Source organism: Onychostoma macrolepis, chromosome 09, assembly GCF_012432095.1.
Source record: "Onychostoma macrolepis isolate SWU-2019 chromosome 09, ASM1243209v1, whole genome shotgun sequence".
In the NCBI taxonomy this organism is placed as follows: Eukaryota; Metazoa; Chordata; class Actinopteri; order Cypriniformes; family Cyprinidae; genus Onychostoma; species Onychostoma macrolepis.
Genome location: NC_081163.1, coordinates 12,320,031 through 12,338,578, shown reverse-complemented (window position 1 = coordinate 12,338,578; position 18,548 = coordinate 12,320,031). Strand labels below are relative to the sequence as shown.

Below are 18,548 nucleotides of genomic sequence, written 5' to 3'. Positions count from 1 at the left end.
GAGGAGAAGTAGTTCATCCATTTGGTTAGGAAGGGATCAGATACAGTGGGGCAAAAAAGTATTTAGTCAGCCACCAATTGTGCAAGTTCTCCCACTTAAAAAGATGAGAGAGGCCTGTAATTTTCATCACAGGTATACCTCAACTATGAGAGACAAAATGAGAAAAAAAATCCAGAAAATCACATTGTAGGATTTTTAAAGAATTTATTTGCAAATTATGGTGGAAAATAAGTATTTGGTCAATAACTAAATTTCATCTCAATACTTTGTTATATACCCTTTGTTGACAATGACAGAGGTCAAACGTTTTCTGTAAGTCTTCACAAGGTTTTCACACACTGTTGCTGGTATTTTGGCCCATTCCTCCATGTAGATCTCCTCTAGAGCAGTAATGTTTTGGGGCTGTCGCTGGGCAACACGGACTTTCAACTCCCTCCAAAGATTTTCGATGGGGTTGAGATCTGGAGACTGGCTAGGCCACTCCAGGACCTCGAAATGCTTCTTACGAAGCCACTCCTTCGTTGCCCGGGCGGTGTGTTTGGGATCACTGTCATGCTGAAAGACCCAGCCACGTTTCATCTTCAATGCCCTTGCTGATGGAAGGAGGTTTTCACTCAAAATCTCACGATACATGGCCCCATTCATTCTTTCGTTTACACGGATCAGTCGAAAAACAGCCCCAAAGCATGATGTTTCCATCCCCATGCTTCACAGTAGGTATATGGTGTTCTTTGGATGCAACTCAGCATTCTTTCTCCTCCAAACACGACAAGTTGAGTTTTTACCAAAAAGTTATATTTTGGTTTCATCTGACCATATGACATTCTCCCAATCCTCTTCTGGATCATCCAAATGCTCTCTAGCAAACTTCAGAAGGGCCCGGACATGTACTGGCTTAAGCAGGGGGACACGTCTGGCACTGCAGGATTTGAGTCCCGGGCGGCGCAGTGTGTTACTGATGTTAGCCTTTGTTACTTTGGTCCCAGCTCTCTGCACGTCATTCACTAGGTCCCCCCGTGTGGTTCTGGGATTTTTGCTCACAGTTCTTGTGATCATTTTGACCCCACGGGGTGAGATCTTGCGTGGAGCCCCAGATCGAGGGAGATTATCAGTGGTCTTGTATGTCTTCCATTTTCTAATAATTGCTCCCACAGTTGATTTCTTGACACCAAGCTGCTATTGCAGATTCAGTCTTCCCAGCCTGGTGCAGGTCTACAATTTTGTTTCTGGTGTCCTTTGACAGCTCTTTGGTCTTGGCCATGGTGGAGTTTGGAGTTGGACTGTTTGAGGTTGTGGACAGGTGTCTTTTATACTGATAACGAGTTCAAACAGATGCCATTAATACAGGTAACGAGTGGAGGACAGAGGAGCCTCTTAAAGAAGAAGTTATAGGTCTGTGAGAGCCAGAAATCTTGCTTGTTTGTAGGTGACCAAATACTTACTTTACCGAGGAATTTACCAATTAATTCTTTAAAAATCCTACAATGTGATTTTCTGGATTTTTTTTCTTATTTTGTCTCTCATAGTTGAGGTATACCTATGATGAAAATTACAGGCCTCTCTCATCTTTTTAAGTGGGAGAACTTGCACAATTGGTGGCTGACTAAATACTTTTTTGCCCCACTGTATTTGCTAGATGGATACTAGGGAGCGCTGTTCTGAAGCCGCGTTCGCGGAGCTTAACCAGCGCGCTTCCCTCTTTTCCGTCTGAGCGTGCGTTTGACTAGGACCACTTCCCCTCCGACTAGCACAAACCACATTAGAATAATGCAGGAAGCACAATTTGCTTCAGGTGTGTGTTCACAGTGTGTGTGTGTTTGTTTGTTCACTACTCACTGCTGTGTGTGCACTTGGATGGGTGAAATGCAGAGCACAAATTCTGATCCACTCATCCCATCCCATCCGGACAGCACATACAGTACTCCATTTCTCCTGTCCTGCTCACTCTCTCTTATAAGTGCACATATTCACAGTATAGACACATACTTGCACACAGAAATGTACTGTTAGCGCTGCTCTGACAATTTTATTAGTAAAATAATTTAGCAACTAAAAAGCTACTTGTCATCTCTTACTGGAGAGGTAACAACGGTGCTGTTCACAAGAGCGTCTTCAGGCTGGAATACACTACACGGCTTTTAAAATCTGAACAGATTTTTAAAACACCAGGCCCCATTCACTTACCAGCTTCGTAAATAGTCACAAAGGAGAACTTGCCATCATACACCAAACAATTGAGGAATACACTCTACCAGAATTTAAGTTTTTCCGATCACAACAAACTCAGGCAGAAACATGCGTCTTGTTGCTAGAGACAGTAGAAAAATAAAAACTTTGGCTTTTACTTTGGTAAAATCAGAGGACTTTGATTTTACTTTGGTCACTGGTAAGGAATACTTGACTCCCATTGCACGTTCATACACAGTATTCGAGATGCTACTGTAAGCTGCTGTGTGAACGAGACATTTCGAGACTAACACCTAAGTAAATACGGTTGTCAATCCCAAAAACTGACAGTGTGAACGTAGCTTATTGCAACCCCTCCTTTAAAAACTCTTTCGACAGCTCTGCTCCAACATTAGTTCTAATTGGTGATGTGATGTGCAATGACAGTTGGGAGATTTTCCCTCCACTTCCTGTGAAGTGATGTATTGATGTTCCCGTACTCCCTATGCCTATGCCGTTCACAGTGCTCTTCGAACGTAACATGTTTGCTCCCTTCAGATTGGAATCTCACTCAAGATGGCGGAGTACCCTGTGAAGTCCACTTCGCAGTCCACGGTCAAATGGACCACCTTAAATCAGTGGAAAATCGGGGCAAAAATCATGTAGTGTATTCCAGGCTTATAAGCAGATTAACTGACTCCAGGCCGTTGATTTATTTGAAAATAATGCACACCGTCGTTGACGCATCAACACTGTGAATTATTTTCTAATAATTCAACGGCTCCAATCACGGAATGCTCAAAAACAAGCAGAACCAAATGCAGCATTTATTGTCAAACAAAAAATAAAATATCAAAGAATAATCCAAATCAGGGCAAAACTACAGCGGCTGAGAGAACTCAATGCGCTGCAACTTCAGAAAACATGCAAATAGAAAAAGCACCTTCAAATCAAGAAAACGTCATCAATTTGACAGCAGGTGCTGCAAATGCTCACAACACAACCAAATAAAGAATTTTATTTGCAGTGCGTTTTATTTAGTTGTGTTGTCAGCATTTGCAGCGCATGTGATGTTAAATTGACAAAGTTGTTTTCTTAATTTGCAGGTGGTTTTTCTATTTGCAGCGAGTTGGGTGACCAGGGCAGAGACGGAAACTTGGCAGGCAGCAAGCTGAACAAGGCAGATGACCCCCCTAGCGGCTCAGGCAGGACTGCAAAGAGGAGCACAGAGAGGTTAGTAACAGCCATGACGGCTGCAAAAGGACAGGCAGACTGAGAGTTCAGAGAGGAGCTGAAGCAGACACTACTGCCTCGGGAGGTTCTGCAGCAGAAGCCGCCACCTCGGGAGGAACTGGAGCAGGCTCAGGAGTGGACTCCTGGACTGGAACAAGCTCTGGAGTGGACTCGTAAACTTGAGTGGGCTCTGAGGACTCCCAGACTGGAGTGGGATCTGGAGTGGATTCTAAGGGCTCCCGCACTGGAGCGAGTTCATGAGTGGACTCTGAGAACTCCTGGACTGGAACGAGCTCTGGAGTGGACTCTGAACACAGCACGCAGGACAATCCAGAGGCCAAAGGCAAAGATGGCCTTCTTGATAATGGCAGCAGCAGTGAAATTACGAGCTGTGAGACCACCAGAATCGGGTCCTCCAGGACCACCAGACTCAGAACCACCGGGGTAGTCTCTGCTGCCCTCTTCCTCCTTGACGTTCCCTTGTGAGACGGAGACTGTGAAGATTCACTATCAGCTGGAGAAGACTCTGGTACCTCCGGGGGCACTGCAATCAGCTCAGATCGACATGATGCTAGTAAATTGCTGTAACAAAGATAAATCAATGAAACTCCAAAAGTCAAGAGTTTTAAGCCCCTCCATCTCCCAAAGGGCCAAGGGAATTGTCTAGGCAATCATTAAGGCTGGCCACACACTAGGGGATTTTAAGGCCGATTTATAAGCCGATTTGCACCCCCGAACGATCCGGGGTGTGGCCCGATTTGTGGCTTGTCGCAAGCGATTTTTTTTGTCCAAAAATCCTCTATTGTGTGGTGTCATTACGATTCCCAATTCCAGTCAATAAAATTCCCGTTCCCAATCGAGACGGAGCGTCGCCGAACTCAAATCGTAAATATCAAACATGTTTGATATTTACGACTCTTGATCGGGCTGCCTCTGACGTGATACCTGCGATAGTCAATGAGAGCGAGCAAGTGTCACCTACTGGATGTTGCGTGCTTCTACAGCTGAAACTTGGCAGCCACAAACATGACATGAAAGCAGAGAACATCACCCATATTCTTTTCTATACTTTGTTTTTCACTGTGAAACAGAACAAAAACTGAAAGAAACTCACGCCAGGAGAGCCAGCTGACAATGTTGATTGTCCTCTATTTGTATTTCTTCTCTAGTCACGTTTGATCTTGCGAGTGTCAGTGAGATTTCGTGTCACTGAAATCGTTCCTACAATCATCAAGTGTGTGGTCTCGCGGTCTGGTCTAATCATCTAGGTGTGCGCCTTCAGAGGATTATAAGGCTAAAAATCGGTTGAACTGTCTTCATGTCTGTGGTCTCCCATGGTTTTAAAATCATTTCAGATTTGAAAATCATTTCAGATTTGAAAATCGTCTAGTGTGCAGCCAGCTTAAAAATCTTGCAGAACTCAGAATTACCAAGTTCCAATCCTACCACCAATGTCCAAAAAGTCTGTGCCAGTCCAGCCACTTGCATCCCCTGTTACCGAAGATCCACCAACGTTCTAAGCTGAGCTTTCTGCTCCTTATTCGAAACAGTACGAAGAATTTGAATGGTCCACAAGTCGATAGCTCAGTCTAGCTGCTGGATCTGTAAATGACTGGTTTATTCTGTCATGGAACACTCCAAAAAAACAAGCATAAATAGGAATAATCCAAAACAGAGCAACAGAAAATAATAAACCCACAACCAAAGACACAGAAAACCAGGCTTATATGAGGATAAATTAAGGTAAATGAGACACAGCTGAATGAAATGAGATTTGATTGTCAAAGCAAAGGGTGATAGGAACTGAAGTCCAGAGAAACAAACAACAATTAAAAAGTGTGCCCTCTGGCGGCCTACATGGGCACACCAACCAGACATTGTGACAGGCTCATCGTCAATTATTCATTACTGAGTCAACTTAACTATTTGGTTGCAACAATTAAAGCAAACTCTAAGAGTCAAAATCAAGTTAACATGCAAGTAAACATTTTGTTTGATAAAAACTAATGAAAAACATACACTGTAAAAAGTGATAAGTTGACTTAACTTAAAAAAATTGAGGAAATCCGTTGCCTCAATAAATGATAAAAAAAAAATTAAATAAGTTAAGTGAATTGTCAAGTTCACTTAACTTTTTTAAAAAAATGATTATTTACTTAATAATTTTAAGGCAATGGGTTTCCTCAGTTTTTTTAAGTTAAGTCAACTTATCACTTTTTACAGTGTAGCTGCTACTGGCCCAAGCAGGACTTAGTCTTTACAGTGGTAATTTAATTGTAAACATGAAGTCATGCAACTTGTTTTATGTTTCATGAGTTACTATTTCAGGAAAGTGTTTGGCATAATAATGTTGTTTTTTCCATCATAATTCTAAAAAAATAATTACTTGTGTAGTTAATGTAACACGAGAGAGAAATTTTGTAGTTTTACTGCATTTCCTCTTTAGGTTTTATGTTTCATATAAACAGGGATGCATTGTTCATGCATAATACATTTGATACCTCACACTCACTGTGAGACTTGTCCACCTGTCCACAGTGTCAGTTGCTGTGCTGTTGTCAAGTCCACACATGATGTTAGCCATACAGGCCTATATGCTCCCCCCAAACACATGTGCCCAACAGAAACACACCACTCTCCTGTTATTAGTGTGGGAAAATGTAATATTGATAGATAAAAAGTCTGTGTGTTCAGTCTTTTGACAAGTAGTATATACACTCTAGAAAAAATCTGTAAAAATAGGGCACAATATAATGTATAATTTGAAGGAATTTTTATAATTATAAATGTGATATATATATATATAAACAACCAATCATGAATCACCATTGACACTTCCTAGTCATGTCCTAGCAACCACTGTCGAGCACCCTAGAAACCCAAAGACCCACAGGCATATCTTCAAATTTGAATGTTATAGAGACATGGGGGTTTGGTTTATATCATTCATACTGGCAAGCAGCCTTTGGAGTAGAAACTTCCCCGGTTACCCTAGCAACCACCCCGAGTACCCTAGCAACCACATAGCAACACCCTAGCAACCACCCTGGGTACCTTAGCAACCACATAGCAACGCCTTAGCTGTAATGGAGCTAACGAGACGTGAGGTGTGCGGATCCATGTGCAAAGCTTTTATTATACAGTGACGTGGTCAAAACACAGGCAGGGTCAAACAACGGCAAACAGGTATGTTGAGGGCAAGACAGATGAGTACTCAAGTAAATGGGCGTGGTCTTTGATCGGCAAACAATATCCAGAGGGCTAGACAAGAGGGGTAATCCAGGTACACAAGCAATGATCCAGGCAGGGGCAAACAGAGTCCAAGTGGAAGGCAAAGGGTTAATCCAAGATACAGAGGTAGGAGAACAGCAAACAGAAAAAGTCAACACGAATATTTACAACACAATGTAAATATTAAACTAACACAATTAATATTAACTGCATGTTTGAACGATATCTAACTAGAGCACAGATCATGCTGGTGAGAACCAGCAAGAGGAATTTTCTCATCTTGTCAAAAATCTCTAAAGAATTACTTTCTGCAAGGAGATGATTTGATAACAAAAATCAATTATGTTCATTTTCACTTAATGACGTTTTTATTGACTGTAATACATAAAAGCCCTCTTAATTTAAGAGGGAACTGGACTACTCTGAAAGAAATTATATTAGTTTAAAGTTAGTTAAGTTAAAATATTATTTAACATAACTAAGGTTCGGTAAGGCCGCTAACACTAGGGGAGTGCTATACGCAGAACAATACTCGGCGATCTGTGAAAGGAAGTCCATGGTTTATGTAGGGTGTGTGATTGTGTGATAGTTCTCAGGTGTGCGCGTGTGATTGAGACAGCTGTGTGTACTTAGTGCAATGAATGTTGGGAAGTGCAATCCGGGGGTGATGTGCACCAGTAGTGTAGTGCAAGAGTCAATGTGGTGAGTGAGTGACCTCTGGTGGCGAGAGGATGGAAGACCACGAACCGGATTCGTGACATTAGCAACCTCCCCGGGTACCATAGCAACCACATAGCAACACCTTAGCAACTGACCTGGGTACCTTAGCAACCTCATAGCTACACCCTAGGAACCACCCCAGGTACCCTAGCAACCACCTTAGCAAACATCCTAAGTACCCTAGCAACCGCATAGCAACACCCTAGCAACCACCCTGGTTAGCCTAGCAACCATCATAGCAACCATTCCAAGTACCCTAGCAACCACATAGCAACACCCTAGCAACAATCCAGAGCACCTTAGCTATGACATAGCAACACCCTAGCAACCACCTAGAATACCCTAGCCACCACTCTGAGATCCTTAGCATCTATCTATCTATCTATCTATCTATAATCTGACTCTATCTATCTATCTATCTATCTATCTATCTATCTATCTCTGACAGACTGTATTGCCTTAAGCTTGTAAAACTACTTTAAACTCCAAACTATTTCATACTGAAAACCATCAAACTTAAAACTTTTTTAAACTTCTCAAACTTTTTAATCTTTTCAAACTTTTTCAAACTTTCTGGTCCGGCTTTCTCAAGCCAACTTAAAGTTTTTCTTGACGAACTTTTTTATCTAGTTGTAATATAATTTTGCTCTAAGGGAAAGGAAATTTCCAAAATACATATAAAAGGTGTTTGTTTTAAGCCTACTACCGTCGTCTGTTTGCATCTGTAGATTTCTTATAAATTAACCAAAACAAGCTATCTGCATATTTAAACATAACATTTAGGGAAAAGGGAAAAGACTGCTGTAAGTCATTAACTAACAATTGAGGAAGTTCTGTGGTGATTATGCTTTATTTTTTTGTTTATCCTATTCAGGCACGTGCACACATAGACATCAAAGGGAGCTTGAGCACCTGACCTTTTTCCTTCCTCGAGAGAAAGTGGCCTTTTTTTTTTTTTTAAATAAATGAATATATGTATATATGTGTGCATGTGTGTTTCTTTTTGCACACAGCTTTCCCTGTCAAACAAATAAAAAATCAAAATATCAAGTCGGGTCGGGGAAATGTTCTGATGCCTTTCTCCCCTCTGCATGTGCACGTGCCTGTGTATGAGCTGCCAGTACTTTTTCTGTTATTTTATGGAATTATTTTTTACAGTGTGGAGAGATCACACATGTAGGGAGACCATACACCCTCTTTTTCCTTGACATGTCTTCGCCATGATTTCTAAATTGCCTAAAAATTCTGGGGTTTGGCTTTGCATATTATTTTTGTACTTTTCTGAAGATAATGATTGAAAAGTAGTTTGACCAATTGTGTGCAGGCTTCAGGCTTTTTGGTGTGCAAAAAGACAGGATCTACAGATAATGATCAAAGCATGCAAATACACGTACTATTGTTTCGTAAAAGAACAAATAAATATAAAGCAACCTAACAAATAAAAGCAGAAAAAAAAAATATCCAAACTCCCAAACTTCTGTATATCTCAGACTGAAGTGATTTGGTGCTTCAAAACACATTTACAGGAAAAGCAAAAAATAATAAAATATTATGAGGTCTTAAAAATGTGAAGTGTGTGCTCTCAGAAACGTGACAAGATAAAGGCCATAAAACTGTCTTTTATAAGAAGCACTGACTGGATCTCACAGCACTGAAACACAGGTGAAGAGTCAGCACAGACCAACAAGATCAACACTGGTGAGGATAACCATCTACTGTTCATATTTCTGAAAAATAACACTTCTTTCTTTCTTACACTAGCAGTAATTTTGTTAGATGGTTTAAAATAAAGGGTGATTATCTGCAGTTCATAATGATTTAACACTTAAATGCAGCTGGTGTAACCTAATCTATTTTGCTTGATTTAGTTATGTTAAATAATATTTTAACTTAACTAACTTTAAACTAATATAATTTCTTTCAGAGTAGTCCAGTTCCTTCTTAAATTAAGAGGGCTTTTATGTATTTCAGTCAATAAAAACTTCATTAAGTGAAAATGAACATAATTGATTTTTGTTATCAAATCATCTCCTTGCAGAAAGTAATTCTTTGATGATTTTTGACAAGATGAGAAAATTCCTCTTGCTGGTTCTCACCATAACAGGTATGATCTGTGCTCTAGTTAGATATCGTTCAAACATACAGTTAATATTAATTGTGTTAGTTTAATATTTACATTGTGTCCTATTTTCTATACTCTTGTTTGTGCATTTAGTGCAGCTGTCTGTTAACACTGTTACAAATGTTTTTATTTTTTACTTGCTTATTTATGTAAAATCTTGGTCTTTTAAGAGTGGAATAGTACAATAGTGCATCCTTATTTTTTTTTTAACTTGTAGGGTATACATTGAACTACATATTTTTAATCATGCATCTGCAACAAAATATCTTCTACTTTATTGAAGTAGCCATTATTGGTGGAAGCTTACAATATCTAACAAATTAAATGTTAAATAAAATCTTTAAAGTGGCAAATAATTACATTTAATCTCTAGATTGATTAACGTTATTACTTTCTGATCATTAGCTTCTGTAGCTTTTGCCAGTCCACCAGTTCAGGATGAGAAGCTTCCTGATCCAGTGGTGAAGGTGCCAGAGGTTGAAAAAGAACCGACAGTAGAGCAAACAAAAGCAGAAGCAGGTCCTCTGGTGCAGGATGAAGCTGTTGCAGATTCACGTCTGCTGGAGCCAGAAACAACAGAGGAACAAAGAGTACCAGAAGAGACACAAGTGATGTTGGAGAAACCTGTGGTAGAGGCAGATTACCTGACTGAAGAGACGCCAGAGACAGAACTAGAGCCTGAGCCAGAAATAACCACCATTCAGACGGACAGAAACATCGTACCTGTGGAGGAAGCTGTAGAAGAGTTAGAGTCTGAAACTAATAAAACTAATGAAACAGAAATTGCAGAAATACAAATGGAACCTGGGACGGAAAGTCGAAAGACACGTATTGGTAAGCCACCTCAGATGATATTAGTTTTACCACTGTGTACAAATAGCAAACAACTCTGATACTAGCATACTTGGCCTAATGCACTGAATACTGCAGTGTTCAGGGTCATTGTGAACAGTTGCCTTTATCAAGCAGGTGAGACGTGTAATGTAAGATATGGAATGATGATTGTAGTGTGATGATATGTCTACAGGGTGGTGGACTTGTGGAGGAGTTGTCCTACAGGGCAAATGTTACCAGTTCTTCAGAAAAAACCTTAATGCCCATCAAGCTGAGGTACTGATGTCTTTTATGAAAATATATTTTCTATATTATTTATATAATAATAATAATAATAATAATAATAACAACAATAATAATAACGGGTTAAGTAAGACTTATTGACTTATTAATGACACTATATTTCTCTTTTTTTCACTTTATAACATCTATGGTTCTCCTTAGTCCCACTGTCAGTCCATCTGCCATAATGGCCACCTGGCCTCTGTGGCAAGCAGCTACATTCGTGGCGAAATAGGGAAGCTAATGGATCGGAATGGTGGCCGCACTCGCGCATGGCTTGGAGGACGGAGAATCCTTCGTGTATGTTCATTTCACATGGTTTTTTCATTCATTCTCCACCATATCTGTCCCTCTAATAAGTCACTTTCCTGTTTTGACAGACAAAAAAATTCAGATGGTTGGATGGAACGCGGTGGAGCTATAACGGCTGGGCTAAAGGAGAGCCCAATAATCGTGGTGGGAAGGAGAACTGTGTAGAGACATGGTGTAAGTGTTGCTACTGAACAACAATTAACAAAAATCTATAAATAAAATGTGGCATTCATCACAGATAATCTAAAGGAATAATATAATATAATACTTCAACTCTTTCACCTCTGTTCTTCTTTTATAGAGATGCTTTCCTCTTTTTCATGATCTGTCTTTACCAGTTTAACAAAGCTTTATCTATTTTCAGATAATCTGGCGTTCAATGATGTACGATGCACAAGACTCAAACCGTTCATCTGTTCCTGTCCACTTTAGACAGCCAGGTTAACCTAACCTGCTATACAGTAACTTTTATGAAAAAAGTGTAAATAATGATAATTATTATTCTTTTTTTTTTTTTTTTAAATATTAACTCATAAGGGTTATCAACCAATTTTTTTTATTTTATTTTATTAAATTTGCCTTGCATTGTTTACAAAAAATAATAATAATCATACATTTTTATTTTTCCGCCCATGTTTATATACCACAACTGATTCATTTAGTTTGGTTAATCATACAGCATTAAATCGTTGTAAGCAATTTAATTGTTTACCAGCTAAAACATGCTTTTGAAAACTTTGTGTAAATAAAGCTGACTTTTATTATCAAAAATGTCTTTTATGATTTTTATTACTGTATCTAAGGCTGTAATTTTTATGCCAATTGTTGACTCATTTAGCTGTTAACCGAAAGGTCACTCAATGTTAAATCCTCGCAGAGCTTTTCACTAAAGCTTCACGAAGGCTTTAGGCAGGCGCTGGTACGCTAATAGCTCTCATAACCATGAGCCTACCATGCAGGCTGTTTTCCATCCCATCATCTGGCCAGGAATGCCAGGATGTTTCTATGCATCGTCAACGGGATAAAGAGAAAGCCACTTGGTCTGACACACGCATTTGTTGGGAAGCCAGCAGTGGACCCTGCATGTTACAGTCATAATACTAAAAATGAACTTTAGTGCAGGACGTTTTAAAGGTAAAGTGTGTTATAAAGCAGGCAAAGCATCCAAAAAAACAGATTTGGAATTCATTGAAAAATCTTGTAAGATAGTATACTCAATATAAATAAACTAACATTATTCCAGAGTTGAAAATAATAATTGCCTGACCAAAACAAATGAATGTCGCTCTGACAAAAGGAGCATTTAGCATTTAGTTACTATTTTTAACAGAATTTTATCTAATTGATGTTGCTGTTCAGCAAGCTCAGCTTTATCAGAATCAGTAATAGGCTATCTTACACACTTTTAGATACAAGATTATAGAAATAGCCTAACTTTATTCTCATAGGACTTCCTCTTTTTAGCCAAGTCACAACTGAATTTACTAAAATATTTACAAATTTCATAGTTAGTCAGCTCCCAATTACTGCCATAATTATTTTCTTCTTTTGCGTTGTTTTTGTATCTATAAGCAGTTAAGAGTTAGAATTACTAGATTTTGGGGGCCATCTAACAATTTAAGATTAAAAAAAAAAAATGTCTGTAGCCACGTTTGGTAAGGTTTCTTAACCCTCTAACATTAAATGAGACGACAGACAATACCATAACAAAAAACAAACAAACAACAACAACAAAAAATCCACAATACCTGCCTTAAAAGTGTTGATGTTTAACGTAGAAATGCACATGAGTTCGTTGAGTTCTACTCTCAGGTAAACAAACAGTCAGAAAAGAGAATTCAAAGTGGTGGAAATATTTCAGTGCCATCCACAAAGCCCCTTCCTCCTAGAATGTTCGTCAACCAATCAGATTCAAGCATTCTACAGCCCCGTAGTATAAATCATATTAATTTACCTTTTATTTGAATAAAAAAATACATTTGGTTTCCACCACACTAATAATTTTATTTATTTATTTTAGTTATAGACAAAATATTTTTACAGTGCATACCACAAAAGTAATGTGATGTTATCCACAATTGTCCTAAAAAGTAAATAGGCCTGTAGAAAGACGTGTGAAAGAAAGGTATATTGTTTTACGGAAATGCGTATTTATTTATGTTTTACAAAAAAAATAAAATAAAAAATAAAAAACAACAACACGTCGCTCATATGCAAATCATCGACACATGTCCCAGAGCATTTGCGCCGTGCTCGCGCAGAGTTCTGACGAGAGCGCGCAATACTATCTTGAAGAATACTATCCTCAGAACAAGAATCGCATCAGACTCTCCACGCGCTCCTGCACCACCCGAACAATCTGAAGATGAGCACAACACACATTATAACCTTCCCCGCTCTTCTCATGCTGCTCTACTGTAAGTGTATGATGATTGCATGTCTCATTATCTGACGCTCTTTAGTTTATGTTGTTGTTATGTGTTTTATACGTTTCATTTCATTTTATTTTAATTCTACTCTGCATTGTTTTTTAAAGTGTTAAAGTGCTGCTAACATAGACAAAATGTTTAAAAGTAGGCATAATGTTTAAAAGTTATTACAAATAATTATAATTATATATAATAAATGATTTATATTATAAAATATAATTAAATATAATAAAATATGTTTTTATAATTTGTAAATTTTAATTAAATATTTTGTTTTATTTTATTTGTCTCTTGACACCACCAGCTTTGTGAATAGATTTGGTTCAAATTACTGTGTGATTGTTGTATGTGTGTGTGTGTGTGTGTGTGTGCTTTTTCAAAGAGATGGATGCTTTGAGGGTCTGGATAGGGTGGGTGGGGGTCTTGTAAAACACTTTGTTTACACAAACTTCTCAAACAGCATTTGAACACATGCGATCCTGAGGGTGATACAATGTCCGTGAAGAAGTTGTCCAGATCTGAACTTTCCTCTGATGTGGCAGGGACCCTTTCATGTCACTGATGCCCCTTGACTGACTCCTTGTGTAATGGTCATTATCATGGAGATTATGGTTACCCAACATACCATGAGAAATTCTTGATCCCACCCAGTCTAGAGATCCAAATATCTGTAAACTAAATGATGTTTTATGTAACATGTCATTTTTATATAAGAATGGACATTACAAATTATGAATATAGCTATAAAATGTTGACTTTAACAACACTGATTGGTTTTATTTGGATAACTTTCATGTTTCAGGCCACTAAGTGCTAGTTAGGGTTGTTAAATACCTTTTGGGGTGGGCTGTGATTTTAACTCCAGTCCTCTTCCAGCTGAAGAGGTTTTAAGTTACAGCAGCATAGTAGGTCTTTGTATTTCTGGGTAAGAGCCTCTGCAGCCCTTCTCTCTCTATTCTCATATGAAACTCAGCTGTTTTCTACTGTCAACACATCCAGCGGACTATAGAAAAGGACCTATAGAGATAAAGGAAAGTGTTTTCCCTCACTTTCCCCAGAAGTGCATGTTTTTCAGAGTGTGAGGAGGTTATCGGGCTTGGTTTGGACTGCAACCCCCCACTAAACAGAGAGAGTGTGTGAGAACATCCATCCATTACTTAAATTCCTACACATCCCTGTTCCTGGCACCACTAGAGTGGGGAGTGAATCTTAGTGAGGTTTCACATTTGAGGAGAAACTCATCTGTTCAGTCTGAAATCTGCTTTACGGTACTCCTCATATTTACCAAAATATTATACAACGTAAGAGGCATAATACAGAAAAAATCAAACATATCAGTCTCATTTAAACAAACATTCTGGGTTAAGTTAAGCTTGTATCAACATCCTATATGAGAGAACTTCAGTTCATCCTTATCAAAAACTCTGTGGGGCAAACATAACGATTCCCCCATAGTTTGCTATTATAAAAATGCTGTGGGAGGGAATTTTGTTAGTGTGTTACAACTTTCAAGTGTTAATTTGTATCTTCCCTCTCCTCCAGTTCCCAGCTCAGATCCAGTTACTGTGACGACAAGCAAAGCCAAAGTGGAGGTACATGAAAACACAAGTAAGTTCATTAGTCTTCAGATAATCAGCAGGACGTGTTTAGTTATATAAAAGCTTTCAGACCACATTGATTTGACACTTCTGTCTTTTCTTTGCAAAAGATGCTGTCCTGTCCTGTGAGTTCAGGACTGAGAAAGAAACGAACCCACGTGTTGAATGGAAGAAGAGAGGCAAAGATGTTTCGTATGTTTATTTTGATGGGGATTTTACAGGTAGGTTGTTGTTTTGCCCATTTACTGCAACCCTGTCCCTAAACATGTCCCTCATCTTAACATTTGTATATTGCTTTAGATATTTTGTCATTTTAAAAGAGGAAGTGTGTCATTTACGTGACTTTTGGGGGCAAATTACACATTAGTCAAATTTTGGCTAAACATGAGGTCAGAAAAGGTCCATTGTCAATAGTGTAACAATGTATAAGGCACAGCTCACACAGAAGCCACTTTAAAACCAAGCTGCATCAGGAAATCTTTTGCCCTCACAAGAAATTCCAGATTGCATGGATTTCTGTTTGAAATAACTGATTCGCCCAGTAAATTTGATTGTCTTTCAATGAATATTTGTTTTGTACTTTCATTACATATATTTTTCTTTTTGAAATGTTCTGACTTACTCTCATCGTTACCAGGTTCATTTAAGGGCCGTGCATCCATCGATGGGGCAACAATGACCCTTCGCGGTGTTACACAGAAAGACTCAGGAGTGTATCATTGTGAAGTCACAGCCCGTCAGGACAAAATAAAGCTGGGGGAGGTCACTGTCACCCTCAGTGTGCTTGGTGGGAATGAAAATCTTCTTAATTATTCAGTCTTGTAATTTCATTTTCATTATTTACATGTGCAGTTGCACCAACAATATGCAATGTGATAATGTAATGCAACTCTGTCTTACATGGACAGTGCCGCCACATGCGCCGTCATGTGAGGTCCCAGAAACAGTCATGACAGGATTTTCTGCGGAGCTCCGCTGCAAAGACAAACTGAGCGTTCCTGCTGCCATTTACAGCTGGTACAAAGACAACAAACCACTTCACACTGCCAGTCTCCCTGAAATTAACTACACCCTGGACCCCAAAACAGGGACTCTGGTTGGTGAAGTGCTATAGTCTCTTTTTTCACACTTAAAACTTGTATTTTCATTAAAACTAGCTGAAACTTTTAGCCTTTCCCCTCATAGCTAAGAAATGCTGCTTTTGTTTGTTTGGCTTTGATGCATTCATGACATACAAGTATGATTTATATAGACAGTTTTTTTTCCCCTTTACTTTTGAGCAGAAGTTCAAGGCGGTGTCAAAATCTGATGAGGGTCAGTATCGATGTGAGGCCTCCAATGGGGTTGGGGCACCCAAAAGTTGTGCAGGACAGCATATGAAGATAACTGAATGTAAGTTTAATTCAGTTTGGTCATTTTAAAGAGTCCACATCATGAGAAATTAATTTTACTTGATGTTTTGAAATACTGTGACAGAGTTGAATGTAACATGAAAATGTACTTAAAAAAAGTCTTTAAGGTACACTAGCAGAAAAACCCTTATGTTTTGTTGAGGTTGACTATACTGTTTTTGTGTGGGGACCAAGAGTTAAAAATCAATGACAATTATATTTCCTTATATGTTTCTCTGTTTTACCACAAAGTAGACTTGTGCTTTTCAAAAATTTGTGACTGGGTTCAGTTGGATTTTTTGGGGAAAGAAATGAATACTTTTATAAAAAAAAAAAGACAATGAAAGTGTTTTTTGATCTTGCATGCATGTCAACCTGTTGTTGGGGACTCCCAAAACCAAAATATGAACCTTTCATTACCCATAATAGGGGCACTTTAAGCAGCACAGCTGCTTTCAACATTGATAATAATCAGAAATGTTTCTTGACACCAGTTATTGTAACTTGTAATATTTCACAATATTACAGTTCTTCCTTCAACAAAATATGTCATCCTCAAACCTTTGAATGGTATTCTAGTAATGTTTCTGTTTGGGGTCATTTTGACCACAGCGAAAAAACACATTAGTCATAGTCGCTTAGATGCCAAACAAAACATGAGGTTTAATTCAAAAGGTTAGAGCGATGGTGGAAAACTGAATTAGATTTGCCTCAACACCCTTGACTAACATAATAACTGGACAGAGTGCAAATGAATATCTGTTTGACTTGCTCTGTTGCAGTTGAGCTGAACATGACAATAGTTATAGCCATAGAAGTGGGAGCGTTCCTGTTCCTCCTCTCATGTTGTGTTGCCATCTGTCTGTGCTGCAGAAGAGGGTGCTGTCGTTGCTGCCGCAGTGAGTACCCTTTACTCAAACACAATCTAAATAGCCTATTTAACTTTGAATGCTAACATTAATCTCAAATTTACCAACAGGGAGTAAAAGAGAGACTAAACAAAGGTATGTCTCATGCAGTATTTTTAATGCACTCTAACCTATAAAAATAATACGTAACAGAGCATTAGGAACAAAACGGTTCTTTCTTCTCACTTTTCAGCAGAACAAAGACCAGCTATATCCCTCCAGACGTAAGTCTTTAAGTTTCCCATTGACATTATAGTAATGGCACTGTAGAGATTTTTCTTTATAATAATGACAAGTCTTCATCGCATTGTTCATCTCTCTCCTCAGCCGAGACGCTACAAACATACACAATCCTTTGTGCTATGAAGAGCATGCACATACTGGATAGTGCTGTGCTAAAAGAAGTGAATTTAAGTGACCTCAAAGACTAGAGAACCATATCTTACATCGAGTGCACTTGTATATATCTCTGATTTGCTCTGATGGCCTATCAGAGCAGAAAACACGCCCCCTGGTGTTGAGGTCCATCTACAACAGACCCACAATTATGGCTAATCTCTGCTGTTTTTTTGTACTACTGTAAAAAGCTTTTTATTTTTCAATTCAAGAGTATTCATTTATTTTTAGATGCCGTGTATTATTCTAATTGTCTCATATCTGTTTGACTTCTCACAACCTAGAGTAGAGACTGTAAATTTTGCACTATTTCATTTTATTATGGTTTCAATCAGCATAGAGGCCCAACTACAGATGTGATGGTCCACTTGATTTCAGTGGAAACAAGCTTGACTTCTCTCAGGATGTCTCTAAAGTATTTTAGTCATCATACGATTAATGTTTTGTAGGTATGAATCACAAGCACATTGACTTGTTTCTACATGTTTCATTCAGAAGTATCATCTGTTTAATTATTTCTCAATGAAATTGGATTTGTTTATTAAAGGAATAGTTCACTCAAAAAGATTTAATGTTCTATGACATTTATGAAAATATATTTTATGTTCCAAAGAAGAAACAAAGCTATACTGGTATGGAACAACATTTAGGTGTGTAAATGACAATTTGTATTTTTGAGGGAACCATTCCTTTTACAACAATGTGTCTGAGCTTATTTAACTATTTGGTTTAGCTCATACGTGGCTCAAATCAACCAACAGTGTCTAAAAGAATAAATGTTTTGGTCTTCTGTTACTTTAATTGATATGTAAAATAAAGTAAATGCAAAATCCACACTCCACTGCAATACTGATTCCTCTTTTTACACAGATCAAGTGACTGTAGCAGATACTTTCAATGTTAAATAATGCCCAAATCAGTTTAAT

The 18,548-nt window shown here is 38.4% G+C and overlaps 3 protein-coding genes and 1 long non-coding RNA gene across 5 annotated transcripts; 2 read left to right on the top strand and 2 right to left on the bottom strand.

Annotated features, from left to right (window-relative positions):
• Positions 1 to 2,202: 2,202 nt before the first annotated feature.
• Positions 2,203 to 5,291, bottom strand: LOC131546466 (E3 ubiquitin-protein ligase RNF12-B-like). Its single transcript, XM_058786044.1, has 3 exons — positions 5,271 to 5,291; positions 4,846 to 4,988; positions 2,203 to 3,981 (listed from the first exon to the last, which is right to left on the bottom strand). Exons 1-3 carry the CDS (start codon positions 5,289 to 5,291, stop codon positions 3,447 to 3,449), a joined length of 699 nt encoding a protein of 232 aa, XP_058642027.1. The 3' UTR covers positions 2,203 to 3,446.
• A 607-nt stretch (positions 5,292 to 5,898) lies between these two features.
• LOC131547207 (uncharacterized) lies at positions 5,899 to 12,779 on the bottom strand. The gene is made up of 4 exons (XR_009272870.1): positions 12,649 to 12,779; positions 10,117 to 10,207; positions 9,864 to 10,029; positions 5,899 to 6,660 (listed from the first exon to the last, which is right to left on the bottom strand). It is a non-coding gene; the product is annotated as an uncharacterized LOC131547207 (long non-coding RNA).
• LOC131547206 (bone marrow proteoglycan-like) lies at positions 9,315 to 11,571 on the top strand. The gene is made up of 6 exons (XM_058787600.1): positions 9,315 to 9,454; positions 9,878 to 10,306; positions 10,500 to 10,582; positions 10,751 to 10,888; positions 10,969 to 11,074; positions 11,265 to 11,571. The coding sequence occupies exons 1-6, from the start codon at positions 9,403 to 9,405 to the stop codon at positions 11,330 to 11,332; spliced, it is 876 nt and encodes a 291-aa protein (XP_058643583.1). The 5' UTR covers positions 9,315 to 9,402; the 3' UTR covers positions 11,333 to 11,571.
• A 378-nt stretch (positions 12,780 to 13,157) lies between the features above and the next one.
• On the top strand, positions 13,158 to 18,452 carry jam2b (junctional adhesion molecule 2b). 2 transcript variants are annotated; one of them, XM_058786353.1, is made up of 10 exons: positions 13,158 to 13,317; positions 14,872 to 14,937; positions 15,038 to 15,148; positions 15,565 to 15,714; positions 15,836 to 16,023; positions 16,211 to 16,319; positions 17,101 to 17,217; positions 17,298 to 17,322; positions 17,423 to 17,450; positions 17,554 to 18,452. In XM_058786353.1, the coding sequence occupies exons 1-10, from the start codon at positions 13,266 to 13,268 to the stop codon at positions 17,590 to 17,592; spliced, it is 885 nt and encodes a 294-aa protein (XP_058642336.1). In that variant the 5' UTR covers positions 13,158 to 13,265; the 3' UTR covers positions 17,593 to 18,452. The 2 variants fall into 2 exon arrangements, with proteins under 2 accessions (XP_058642336.1, XP_058642334.1); XM_058786351.1 differs by having other exon boundaries at positions 17,420 to 17,450.
• Positions 18,453 to 18,548: the final 96 nt, after the last annotated feature.